General features: G+C 36.1%; 1 protein-coding gene across 2 annotated transcripts in view; it reads right to left on the bottom strand.

The window, feature by feature from the left end:
• LOC126163058 (juvenile hormone esterase-like) overlaps positions 1–14,639 on the bottom strand; it is a 285,106-nt gene that overhangs the window by 238,198 nt on the left and 32,269 nt on the right. For both annotated transcript variants that reach the window (XM_049919957.1, XM_049919956.1), the window contains exons 3-5: positions 11,737–11,896; positions 5,850–6,035; positions 1,306–1,490 (exon numbers count right to left, since the gene is read on the bottom strand). In XM_049919957.1, the coding sequence (XP_049775914.1) occupies positions 1,306–1,490; positions 5,850–6,035; positions 11,737–11,896 (531 nt within the window). The remainder of the gene's footprint in view (positions 1–1,305; positions 1,491–5,849; positions 6,036–11,736; positions 11,897–14,639) is intronic.

The raw sequence follows: 14,639 nt of genomic DNA, 5'->3' as shown, positions 1-14,639 counted from the left end.
TAAAAAAGTTAAGAAATACAATTATTACATGTTGACAGAAATAAATGTTTCTTAATATTATAATAATAACTAATTATGAGACTAATTTAATGTGCAAGGACATAAAAGCTGCAACTATTTCCCTATTATTGATGCAAAAATAATATAAGAAGGCTGGCAGACACATGACCAGAAAAGATATGCAAGAAAACTTATACTTTCTGTTAATAGCTGCAAGAAGAAATGGAATGATTATGAAAAATGCATAGGTATTGTCACTTTAATAGCATGTCAATACAGACAAGAGAAAATGACTTTAACAATAGTTCACATTCCAAATATTAATAACAGACCATATACAAATGTTGCAGCAAAGATAAAAGCTAGAAGGAACAAACAGATCAGTAGGCTGGCTGGTACAAAATGTAAAGGAAATAAATAAATATTTGGAATCAATCAATTTGAATCTGAACAGCTATTGTGTAATCTCCAAAACTCTTTTGGTCAGTGTTGGGCTCATGGTCTCACAAAGACTGGTCACTGGTGCCTATGAATGACTAAATAATAAGACACAGCTAGTACATAAATTATAAAAACGTAAGTAAAACAGAATGCTAATATATTTATAAACTAATCAGAGGTACAGTGATAGCAATTGAAATGGGTCCCTTCTACACTTGCATATTAATGGAAAGCCTATATATAACTCTCTAAGAGTTTCAATACTTTCAGGCTCGTTTCCAGTATGATATTTACTATTTGGACTCATGATAAGCCTCATAGTCTTATGGCAATACTCAACACCTTCTCTGTCAGAATACTCCTGAGATATCACCATCATTATCTTTATTTTAATGAAAATAATCAATTTTTGAGAGTGTAAGTCTTTGCATAAATAAAAAGTTCTACTCACCAAGTGGTGGCAGGAGAACACACATGTAAAAATATTACGATTTGCAAGTTTTCAGAGCCCATGGCTCCTTCTGGCAGAAGGGTTGAAGTGGAAGGAAGAGGGGTGAAGGAAAAGACCTTGTGATGTTCAGGAAAAGGGGTAGACTTTCGAAAAGTCACCCAGAACCCTCGGTCAGGAAAGGCTTAACAGATGGGATGAGAAGGCCTTTCTTTGGAGATGACAACTGTCTAAACCCCCTTCCCCCACATGAAAGAAACTGTACTTTGTGTACTACCACAACAATGGTCAAACAATAAGAAAATACATTAGCAGTTGTCTGGATGATGACTGATAATTTTGAAAATCTATGAAATCAATTTATGATATTTTAGTGTTTGATCTCTTGACTAAATTAGAAAATATGCTACACTTACTGCTAATCCTCTTAGAGTTTCAGCAATTTCTTGAGCATCTTTTCCTTTCAAGCAGTTAACAATTTCCTCTGAAGTCCCATCAGGGCAATTTAATAGTCTTGCTTGCCTTTTTGCTTGTTGTAATGGATCCTTAACTACTACATTCTGGACAGCGCCACTCATTGCAATTGCTTTATGGAACAAACCTAGAATGAATCAAAATGTCTGTAAAAGTATTTATCATACTTTACACAAATAAACTGAAGATAATATGATTTATATCATGCACACCACTAATAATCATGGTACCAAAATATAAAAAGAACAGAACATATTATTATTTAGGTGTAAAGGAGATCCCTCATCAAATAGCAAAAACGTTGAGTTATCAAGAGGCACACACAAACTAATTACCTCTTGGAATAATCCTCTGTCAAGCTTCAGTACAGACACACACACACACACACACACACACACACACACACACACACACACACACACACACACACACACACACACACACACAGGTTTGCTGACTAGGAATGCGGACAGGAATGGCAACAGCTACACGGGCTAGACATGTGCTGCATGGGTAACCGGACAGAGGAAGGGGAAGCTGTTAAACCACTTCATAAAAAAATGACAAGACAGACTTAAGTGATTATCATCCAATTTCCTTACTGACAACTTTTTCCAAAATACTCAAAAAAGTAATGTACTCAAGAGTAATCACACATTTAAGTGGCAACAATTTATTTAGCATATCACAGTTGGATTCTAGAAGGGTTGTTTGACTGAGACTTCTTTTTATACAATCACTCATCAAGTAGTACAAGACTTAAATAATAATATATTGTCAGTTGATATTTTTTGTAACCTTTGCAAGGTATTTGATTGTGTAGGTCATGTTACTCTCTTAGAAAAACTCATGTTTCATGGAACAGATGGCTTTATGCACAGCTGGTTTGATCATACTTAACAAACAGAATGCGAAAGACTGAGCTGAATAATTCAGAAAATGTCAGAAAGGTAGATAATTTTAGAGACTTTGGGGGGGGGGGGGAAGGGAGTTCCACAGGGTTCAATTTTGGTCCACTCCTGTTCCTCACATATGTGAATGACCTTCCAATTAACATTTAACAAGCAAAATTGGCACTTTTTGCATGACAATACTAATTTTACAATAAATTGCATCAGAGGAAAGCAACAGGAGAGTTGATGAGTGACATTTTCCAAAGAATTATTAAGTGGTTCTCTGAAAATGGACTCTCCCTAAATGCTGTGAAAACACACAATATTCAGTTCTGTGCAACAAATAGAGAAATATCAACAATTGATGTAGCATGTGAACCCCAGCAGTCAGCAAATACGATACATGCTCAAAATTTTTGCATGTACATGTTGATGAAAACTTGAACTGGAAGAAGCATATTATTGAGCTTCTCAAACAATTCAGTTTAGCTACTTTTGCTCTTCATATAATTACTAATCATGGAAACAAACATATCAGGCTCCTGATATATTTTACATATTTCCACTCAATAATGTCTTGCAGAATAATTTTATGGGATAATTCATCACTTAGAAAGAAAGTACTGATTGCACAAAAGTGAGCTGTAAGAATAATATGTGGTAGTTAGCCACAGACATCATGTATGTACCACTTCAAGGCGCTATGGATTTTAACTGTGCCATCAAAGCTAATGAAATTCATCATAAATAATCCATCATAATTTGTGAAGAACAGTGATACCTACAACATTAAGGGAAAAATGACCTTTATTAACCATTGTTAAAGCTGTCAGTTGCTCAGAAAGGAGTTCAATGTGAAGCAACAAAAATTTTTGATCATTTGCCCAATAACATAAAATGTTTGACAGGCACTGAAGCAAGTTTTAAATCTAATTTAAAACCATTTCTCCCAGACAACTCCTCCTATTCCATTGATGAATTCCTACTTCATAACTGGTAGCCATTATAAATAAAAATTTAAAAAACTAAAAAAGTGTATTATTACTAATCGCCAGATATTAATATTATTGATCTTTTGTGGTCTACTTTGGAGGCAAAGGCACAAGACTGGTATCCACTTCCATTATCATTACCTGAACTAGCACTATTCTGCAGGAAAATAGATATAGTATTCCCTAGAAAACTATACAGGAGCTGTATTTATTCATTCAATTGGAAGACGTTTTGAGTGCCAATGGGTTTTCTATACTGTATTAGGCACAGTAATGTGTTATGGTTTTAGTGTTTCTGTATTATCGTCCCACTCCTGTGTATTAACAAATCCACAGTACAAACCTGGATACCTGCATGGTGCCCTCTTAGACCAACCTTTCTATGGGTCGACTAGTGCAAACCTTCCTAGCCTCTCAAAATCCCAAACCCCTTGTCTGGCTCAGGTTCGTTGATGATATCTTCATGATCTGGACTGAGAGACAGGATGCACTACCCTCATTCCTCCACATCAACACATTCTCTTCCACCCACTTCACCCGGTCCTCCTCAGTCCAATATACCACCTTCCTCAACATTTCCTCCTCATCTCTGATGGATTATTCACATCCCTGTTTATATTAAACTCACTAACCACCAACAGTACCTGCATTTTGACTGCTGTCATCCTTTCCACACCAAATAACCATTCTCATACAGTGTGATCATATGTGGCCAGCATATGTGCAGTGATGAGAACCTCTTTGTACAGTACACTGGAAGTCTCATTATGGCCTACACAGACAGGTACTACTCCCCAAAACTAGACCACAAGCAGATGCCCTGTGCCATATCCTTGTACACACCTAATCCTCCCACCACTCCCAAGAATCAGCTACAAAGGAGCAGCTCTCCTTCTCCACCCTCGTCTTTCGGTATTAACCTGGACTGCAACAACTGACCCATATCTTTTGCTAAAGCTTTGATTATCCATCTTCATGCCCAGAAATGAGAGACAACCAATCTGAGATTATTCCCACCCCTCCTAAAGTGATATTCCGTCACCCACCCAACCTACACACATCCTGATGCATCCCTATGCCACTTCCAGACCCAACACTTTCCCACAGGAACTATGTCATATACCAACTCTGCTGCAATCACTTCACAGTTTTTATGTCAGTATGACAACCAATCAGCTGTCCTCTTGAATGAATGGCCACCACCAAACTGTGGCCAAGAACAAACTTGACCATCCAGTGGCACAATATGCAGTTAAGCACAACTTGGCCAATTTCAATGGATGCTTCACAGCACAAGCCTTGAGGATTGTTTCCCTCCACCACCAACTTTTCTGATCTACGCAGATGGGGGTTACCCTTGAAACATGTCCTTTGCTCCCCTTAACCTTCATGGCCTCAATGCCCATTAACCTACCACCCCCCACATCCTTCATCCCATTCCTCTGTCCTGTGACCCCCTCCAAATCCATGTCACCTTCATCATGCGCCATACCCCACTGTCTCTGGTACCCATGCATCACATGTCAAGCCTGTATACCTGCCACCACTCCATCCCACACTCCTAGCCAGTAAACCTGCTGCCTCCCTCCAAGCCACTACCTATCCACCACATCTTCTCTTTCTGCCTCTCACCTCTCTTCATCTCTACCCACTCCACCCAACACAACCTAACACAACGCTGACCTCATCCTAGTCCACCTGCTGAAACGCAGTGCCTTCTTTGTGTGCCCCGATAGGATTATGTAGGGGAACAGGTGCATTCATGTGTTTTGTGTGTGTATTTGTACTCTTGTTTAACAAAGGATTTATTCTGAAAGCTACCAAGTTTACTTTCTCCTTTATGTGTGCTAGTTAACAACTCAATGCTTCTGCTATTCAATGAGTGGTCTCTGTTACTCCAAAATTAATTACATTCTATGAAAACATTACCTACATATTTAGAAGGTATGATTAGCAACCTTACAGCCTAAAATAAAAGATACAGGTGGTTATCTCCTACTAAGTTACCACTTCTCCCAAATGTGAAATGCAGCAAGTATCTATAATTTATTTCCACTACAAGTTTTTGAAGAACAGTAGAGCAAAAGTGAATGTTATCTTGCAGTGAATGCTTTCAGTTCTAAACTGCGTTCAAAGAATTGCCATTATTTCCAGGCAACAAAAATATGCATTTTAATGGGTTTACTTCCATTTTATGAATCAGTAGTTTCAAATCAAATCAAAGCTAGCAAGCACATCACCCACATAATATGTTTGAAATAAATAGGAACTGCCTTAGCATTTACCAACTTTCATCTACTACCTTAATAAACAGCATGACTTTTTCCACAAATCTAGAGGCTCTCTTTCACAATAGAATTTACAGATCATGATGTACGACTTAATGAATGAATAATTAAGTTTCTAAAAATTATTTATACAGAGCTATAAAAAGTCTCCACACTACACTTAACAACTTAGATGTATAATTATCTGCATGAGATGGTGGATTATGCAAACGTACTCATATTCTAATGACCATAGGCTACAAGACAATATTGCTACCAACATTATACTTCAAACATTATTATCACTAAAATCCTGTTTAAAGCCAGTAAGTACCTTTAGACATTGGAGAAATCATATGCAGGTAGACACTAGCTGATCCAGCACTGTACCCTGAAATTGTGACACTCTTTGGATCTCCACCAAAGAAGACAATATTTTGCTGCACCCATCGAAGAGCCTGTACCTGATCTTTGAATCCATTGTTGCCAGGAAGAACAGAGTCTCCAGTACTTAAGAAGCCTGAAAATCCACAATTATTTTAGTACTATTGTGGTAAATAGGCTATGAAGACAATAATTAAAGCACTCTAAAATGTTGCATTAAATATTTCAAAATATTCACAGAAAATTGGAAGCATTAATAAAATTGTTAAAGCTAGTGACTGAATTGTGCTGTGATAATATAGTCACTGTTGCAAAAATGAACCCCTGTTGATTCACCTTCGGGTGATATTGTACCATTAATCAACATTTCTTTGTGACCAGGCATGTATGGCTCAAAATAGTTCTCTCCGTAGAGGAAAGCAGATCACACATCATAAGTTTAATTCAATTCTTTATATACCATTGACCTCTTACAATGGAATAGAGTTATACATTAAACATACAATTTATAACACTTTTTACAAATAAGTTCTTTCAATTAATTTCCACATTTTTAGAAATATTTTTAGAAACTAATGTTGATGATGTTTATTTAAAAATAATTCTGTTATCTTGTAAAATGGGTGTTTCAGCAATCAATCATAAATCATAACTTTTAAAATACTATAGAGAAAGGACTAAGCAGATATTAGAGGTTTATTAAGAAATTTTAAGCATGTTATTTTATTTGAGTCTGCAGTCTTTGTCATTCTATGTCCCAGTTTACTGAAGTGGAGTTTGTCTAGTGTTGTGAAGGTGGATATTCTCCTTGGTCTCAAACTCACTTAACTTGCTTTCAACGTAAAACAATGCTGCATAGATGTATAGGTTTACAATAGTCAATATCTTGAGCTGGATAAAGAGAAGTTGGGAGTGTTCTTTAGCATTCAGTTTGTTCATTATTCTGATTACTAAAATGGTGCATAACTTTTTCCAAAATATTCTGATTCCTTTTTCTGAATTTTCAGAATTTAATTGACATAACAGGAATGTCTCCACATCAGTATGTCATTGGTTATGTGTTAGTGGAAAATCCCCAAATATTCCACCTTCAGGCACTCATTTGTGACTACATCTGTCAGTTTCTACATAAGATAGTGCACATGAGCTCATATGTTCCTTGCAATTTAATGTGGAATCAATTTGAAAGCTTAGCAGTTCTACCAGAATACTTTCTACATCTTGAGTTAACCTCAGAACTAGTTCCTGCGTTTTATACAGGTTACAAAAGAGTTCACTAGAAAAAAAAAACAATTCATTGCTAGTTCTAATTTTTCCTGAGTTGCCTGTTGTGACCGTATTGTATGGTGTCATCGTGTGTACCTAGCAGTGTCATGTCATCTGCATGACACACTACTGAATTAACTCCTACATGGTAAGGCAAATCATGAATTGCAATGATAAACATAAATGCATCAATGATCTGGTCATGTGGTACTCCTGTCCATATTTGCTTCAACAAAGAGCATTTATTTTTATCTGAAAGAAGCTGTGTCCTGTTGCTTAAATAGGACTATAGTTAAACAAGATCATGTATGCCATCAAATTGTAGTTGTCACACAATATATTTACATAGACCTCAGATTCTCAAAGAAGGACCTAAATACTCTGGTATATAGTTAAAACAAGCATTGCCAAAACACTTATAAAACTTCAAAACTGAGATGATGTTCCCTGGAACCTTAAAAAAGTTTGTACTGTAAGAAGAAGTCTATAGTGTGGCTGAGTGCACGACCAGACAGTGAGGAAAAGTTCATCCTGTGAATGATAAATTTTATGTATCACATTAAGAAATTAATGATATCTTTCTTTTTAGATACATTAAGAAATTAGTCATAGAAAGTAAACTAGAGTTAAAGTCACTCATGAACAACAGACGATAATATATCATGAAATTGTATTACATTGTAAGCATAAGGAAATGTCCTATGTTACAAGTACAGACTGTAGAAAAGGTAATTTGTGGGGCAAATAAAAATCACAATCACATCACTTTTTGGCTATGAAAACCAGTCTTAAAATATGCAGTACTTCTCAGATAATCATACTTGCATACTGTACCTGTTAACTTTTTCAGATTAATGAAATATTACTTCATTCCTGGTAATGATTATTTCTGATAATCATCCAACATTACTGGTAATTCACTTTTACAGTACAACTACCTTCTTATTAGGCTGTAGTTTGCGTGATAATTGAAGTCTGTGAAGAATTTACTACTGTTGTTTCTATAGATGTCTCCTTGTCTGTGGGCTCTATGGAAACTTTCATAATTCTTTGTTGTCTGTAGCTTGACCTACTCTTAGCCTCCAAACACATCTGTTTACTTGATGACAGAAACATCCTCTCTCATGAAATGGGTGTTACCACCTTTAGATCAATATTGCAGGAGGAAAAGTGGCATCTAAATACCTATTGTACAATAACTTCTCATATATTCATATAGACATCAGTTCTCATTGTTCTTCAGTGCTACCATGTTCTCCAGCAACAATAACATTCAAGGATGAATTTTTCTTAGGTTGTCAGCCATGTAACAGTGTCACTCTGAAATAATGTTGGCTGAAAATGATTAGTAGGAAAGCTGCTGAAACATTAAATTGAGATGAGACTATTAGTCAGCTTATAACTCAGAAAGATTTCATCCCTGAATTTCATCAAGAAGGTCAGCAATTCTCATAAATCAAAGTAAATGTTTCCCATTAGATGGTACATAGAATAAAATATCAAAATTTCAAACTTCAAATAAGATCAAATGGATACTCCTTGTTGGTGAAAATATAGCCAAATTAAATCGAGTGGTAATTTGTGATCATCTACAACACAAAGGCACATTTATGATCACAGTTTCCTTCACATCGGTATAGAAAAGGGCTACTGGCAATCTGGTTATGTCTTGTTAGCTTTTTTTCTTTTATTGTAATATCAGATTGGGCTTATTTTCTCTTACTAGGTACCAGTGGTTTTTAATTTACTCCAAATTATTTTTGTCATTTTATTTACTCAATGTCTTATCACCATTCTTCAAACTATGGTGGTTGATGGAAAATCAATCTGGTTTCTGAGTAATGTCATATGAAATAACTTTCCAGTGCAATTCCAGTTACACAAAATATTCATTGGACAGAAACACACTGTAAGGAAATGTCTCGTGTCCATCCTCAAACTTCATGTAGGCAGCTGTTAAAAAAATTAAGCATACTAGCAGCATCTCCACAATAGATTTACTCTCTATTACAAAGTTTGTTGTGAAGAATCTGGCACTGTTTGAAAATAACAGTAGAGTTCATCAATATAACATTAGGAATAAAAATAGCCTCCATTGTCCCCAACTTAAAGTTACACTTGCATATAAAAGAGCAAAATATGTAATCATAAAAACATATTTTCACCTCTCCTGTGAATTAAAGGTGTTGGAAAATAGTTAAAGTCTTAAAAACAAATTAAAATCGTTTGTTCTTTAGCACTCCTACTTCATAGATCAACTTCTGAGTAGACAGTATATATGTAGTTGGATTACATTTATCAAATTTTGTTGTAAATTAAAATTAAAACCAAAAAGCCCTGTTATGTAAATGGTCAGCATGTATCCATATACATTATTTGCAGATAAATATATCTTAGCCAACTTACTGGCATGTTCAGCATCATGGCAAGTTTTCACAAATATGTAAATAAACTAGACTGTCATCAAGTAGATAAAGTTCAAGCCTTTTGATCTAATTAGTGGCAATGAAAATCAATTCTTCACTCCATCAGATCTACAGTTTTCATTCTCACAGTACTGGCAGTGTACACAGTGACTGTCATGTCATATTATTGTTATTAGTCAGTTGTATTGCATTATACTGAATTTTTGTTGTTCCTGTAGTCTACAAAACCAGCTTATGCATAAGACATTGAACAAGCCAATTCATACGCACACAAGTAAAAGTGATTTCTATGCATACATATTTAAAATTACAAATAATAAACTTCATACATTTAAATATTTTCATAATTCACTCTTCAGTGGAGTAATGTGACTTTAAAGATTTCCCGAAGATATATGTTTTTATGGTTTTAGGGAGGTTGCAGTAAGATTTAACTTCCATGTGGAAAGTACTATTTTTGCACAGGGATGTGTTGACTTGGGTCAAGTGTAAGTATTTGTTTTGTCTGGTAAAGTGATCATGAATATCACAGTTTTTTGCCTTCTGCTGTCCTTACCTGTTACATTTATTTTAAAGAATATTATAAATGTTTCCATAATGTAGTATATGGTGAAAGAAGAATACTAGAGATCTTAAACAGAGCTATACAGCTGATTTAAATTTTCCCCAGATTATGAGCCCATATCTAAAGTGAAAATGAAAGTAGGCAAGGTATGCACCCTTTATTGTTTGCTCACTACAGCAGGATTATAGTAAGCAAATAAAGTTGCAGTTCTTGTTCAGTTTTGCATTAAGATGTTCTGTATAATTATTCCATTTTATGTTGTTTTGCAGGCATAATCCTAAGAATTTGGTTACTCTAATGTTAACAGTTGGTTCATCACTGATAGGGAGAAATGGGAAACATAAGTCCTTGTTCAGAGCAATGGTAAATTTTAGTGTGGTGCTCCTTTATTATTTATTAAAAGCTGATTATTCTACGCTTAGTTGTATTTGACAATGTTAAATGACTGTTGTAATAATTGTGATGACATCATTTTATGAGCATCTACATTTAAGTTTAGATCATTAATGTACAGAAGGAATGGTAGTTGGAATATATTACACAATTCTCCTTAAAGCAGTTTAGCCCATAACTCTTTAAAAAAAATTGTAAAATACCCTTTTACTTCTACTGCGGTACTTTTCACCCATAATCGCAAGTTTGTGCATTCCATCACAGGTCAAAATGCTACTTCTCCTCTCATTGCTATTGATCTATTCAGTGTTAACATGTCTTTTATACAGGTGATGATAGCGGAAATTGTTAATATTTGCAAAAATATAATTTATTACTATTGATGTAATTTATGTAATTATTTATATAATGTCAAATTTAATACAAAATTATATATCATGACATATTTGAAGAACATGACTATTTTTCAATTGAAGATAGTCTGCAAAACTGCTGACTGCAGTTTTGATTATTTGATACTTTAGAACCTTAAGTCATCAAGTTTTGTAGAGCAGGTCCAGTAGGTCCTACATCTTGATACTTCAATCAAATATCTATTAAAATATGATGGTATAATATCTTTATTAGACATTTTACACATAAAATATTGCCTGTTGGGTTTTGTCTAAGGATCTTCACCCAACACTTGTTTAATAATTTTTCTGATGTTTCATCAACATGAGTGGCTGACATTGTCAAAGGTTCACCCTCCGTCACTAGAATGGCACCAGCAATGGAAGGTGAACCTCTGATAATGCCAGCCATTCATGCTGGTGAAACATCAGAAAAATTGTTAAATAAATACTTGCCAAAGATCCAAAGACAAGAACCAACAAGCAATACATCAATAAGTGGACATACAGGCCTCACCAACTCTGTGTATTACACCTTATCAAATGCAATAATATCTTTGAAAAAAAGTAGAGCAAGAAGGCTAAGTGTATAATTTGAAAATAGTTATTCTGAAATGGTTCACACTTTTCTTGTTTTGATGGATCTGAAAATAAAAATATTTAGCTGTATTTGCAGTTCATGTCATAAAAGTATTGTTACAAGAATGCTGATTGATCAGGCTTGCTGTGCTTCAAGTGAAATATGGTAAAAAAATAAACAGAAATCAAACAAGACAGCATGTTAAATGTACATACCTAGAGCACCAAGCCTATAGTTAACAGTGACTAGAACAATATCCTCATCCATGAGGTACTGAGGGCCAAACAGGTCACTGCTCCCTCTCATGCTGTAGAAGCCTCCAGGGTGGAAGAACACCAGCACAGGCCTCCCAGTATTTTGTCTGCCTTCTGGCAGCTGAAATGGATTTTAAAAGAATTTGTTAGTGGTGCTTATCACTTCCTGGTAGGGTGTGCACTCGAATGTTTTGGGAACCATAAATCCCAACATGAGGGAGAAACTTCAGGGATGCAGAATGAGTCAAGAGTGAACTGTATGTTTGTGCCAAATTAAAACTCATATCTCACCGGGATTCAAATTCATACACTCACAGCTATTAAGTGGCTCATACATGTCTCAATTCATCAATTAATTGATGAAAGGAGAAAATATAAAAATGCAGTAAATGAAGCAGGTGAAAAGGAATACAAACGTCTCAAAAATGAGATCAACAGGAAGTGCAAAATTGCTAAGCAGGGATGGCTAGAGGATAAATGTAAGGATGTAGAGGCTTATCTCACTAGGGGTAAGATAGATACTGCCTACAGGAAAATTAAAGAGACCTTTCGAGAAAAGAGAACCACTTGTATGAATATCAAGAGCTCAGATGGAAACCCAGTTCTAAGCAAAGAAGGGAAAGCAGAAAGGTGGAAGGAGTATATAGAGGGTCTACACAAGGGTGATGTACTTGAGGACAATATTATGGAAATGGAAGAGGATGTAGATGAAGATGAAATGGGAGATATGATACTGTGTGAAGAGTTTGACAGAGCACTGAAAGACCTGAGTCGAAACAAGACCCCGGGAGTAGACAACATTCCATTAGAACTACTGACGGCCTTGGGAGAGTCCCTGACAAAACTCTACCATCTGGTGAGCAAGATGTATGAGACAGGTGAAATACTCTCAGACTTCAAGAAGAATATAATAATTCCAATCCCAAAGAAAGCAGGTGTTGACAGATGTGAAAATTACCGAACTATCAGTTTAATAAGTCACGGCTGCAAAATACTAACGCGAATTCTTTAGAGATGAATGGAAAAACTAGTAGAAGCCGACCTTGGGGAAGATCAGTTTGGATTCCGTACAAATGTCGGAACACGTGAGGCAATACTAACTCTACGGCTTATCTTACAAGCTAGATTAAGGAAAGGCAAACCTACGTTTCTAGCATTTGTAAACTTAGAGAAAGCTTTTGACAATATTGACTGGAATACTCTCTTTCAAATTCTGAAGGTGGCAGGGGTAAAATATAGGGAGCCAAAGGCTATTTGCAATTTGTACAGAAACCAAATGGCAGTTATAAGAGTTGAGGGGCATCAAAGGGAAGCAGTGGTTGGGAAAGGAGTGAGACAGGGTTGTAGCCTATCCCTGATGTTATTCAATCTGTATATTGAGCATGCAGTGAAGGAAATGAAAGAAAAATTCAGAGTAGGTATTAAAATCCATGGAGAAGAAATATAAACTTTGAAGTTCGCCGATGACATTGTAATTCTGTCAGAGACAGAAAAGAACTTGGAAGAGCAGTTGAACAGAATGGATAGTGTCTTGAAGGGAAGATATAAGATGAAAATCAACAAAAGCAAAATAATAATGGAATGTAGTTGAATTAAGTCGGGTGATGTTGAGGGTATTAGATTAGGAAATGAGACACTTAAAGTAGTAAAGGAGTTTTGCTATTTGGGGAGCAAAATAACTGATGATGGTTGAAGTAGAGAGGATATAAAATGTAGACTGGCAGTGGGAAGAAAAGCGTTTCTGAAGAAGAGAAATTTGTTAACATCGAGTATAGATTTAAATGTCAGGAAGTCGTTTCTGAAAGTATTTGTATGGAGTGTAGCCATGTATGGAACTGAAACATGGACGATAAATAGTTTAGACAAGAAGAGAATAGAAGCTTTCGAAATGTGGTGCTACAGAAGATTAGATGGGTAGATCACATAACTAATGAGGAGGTGTTGAATAGGATTGGGGAGAAGAGAAGTTTGTGGCACAACTTGACTAGAAGAAGGGATCTATTGGTAGGACATATTCTGAGGCATCAAGGGATCACCAATTTAGTATTGGAGGGCAGTGTGGAGGGTAAAAATCGTAGAGGGAGACCAAGAGATGAATACACCAAGCAGATTCAGAAGGAGGTAGGTTGCAGTAGGTACTGGGAGATGAAGAAGCTTGCACAGGATAGAGGAGCATGGAGAGCTGCATCAAACCAGTCTTAGGACTGAAGACCACAACAACAACAACATGTCTCAAAAGCCTTTTATGTTCTTACCTTTCAACAGCCCCAGTGGGTCATACACAGGTGAGCCAAGACATTGTGGTCACCTGTTTAATAGTGTGCCGATCCACCTGTGGTCCATAGCAACTCTGCATTGCATCAGTTTGACACATGCTTGGTAATTTTCTGGAGGTATGTGGCACCAAATGTCTTTGTACAGTTCATGCAGTAGCCATAAGTTACTGGCCAGTGGTTTGTGGGTGTGGAGTTGGTGTCTGATACCATCCCAGATGTGTTCCACTGGGTCCAGATCATGTAAATTTCATGGCCAAGACATCGACATTAGTACACTATCATGGTCCTCAAACTCCTGTAGTTTGATTTTTGCCTTATGATAGAGACAGTTACCCTGCTGGTAAATGCTACTGTCATTAGGGAAGGGATGCAGATGGTCCAAAATAATGTTCAAGTAGTCCGCAGCTGTCTTCATACTTTTAGTTACTAGCACAGGTTCCATGGAAGCCCAGATGAATGTTCCCTATAGCATAATACAGCTGCTAATGGTCTGCACCCATCGTATGCTGCATTTTTGGAGCAGTTGTTCACCTGGATAATGGTATATCCATACATGATCATTGACCTTATGTAACAAGAACCTTAATT

This window comes from Schistocerca cancellata, chromosome 2 (genome assembly GCF_023864275.1).
Source record: "Schistocerca cancellata isolate TAMUIC-IGC-003103 chromosome 2, iqSchCanc2.1, whole genome shotgun sequence".
Classification (NCBI taxonomy): Eukaryota; Metazoa; Arthropoda; class Insecta; order Orthoptera; family Acrididae; genus Schistocerca; species Schistocerca cancellata.
This window is presented reverse-complemented; position numbering and strand designations above follow the sequence as displayed.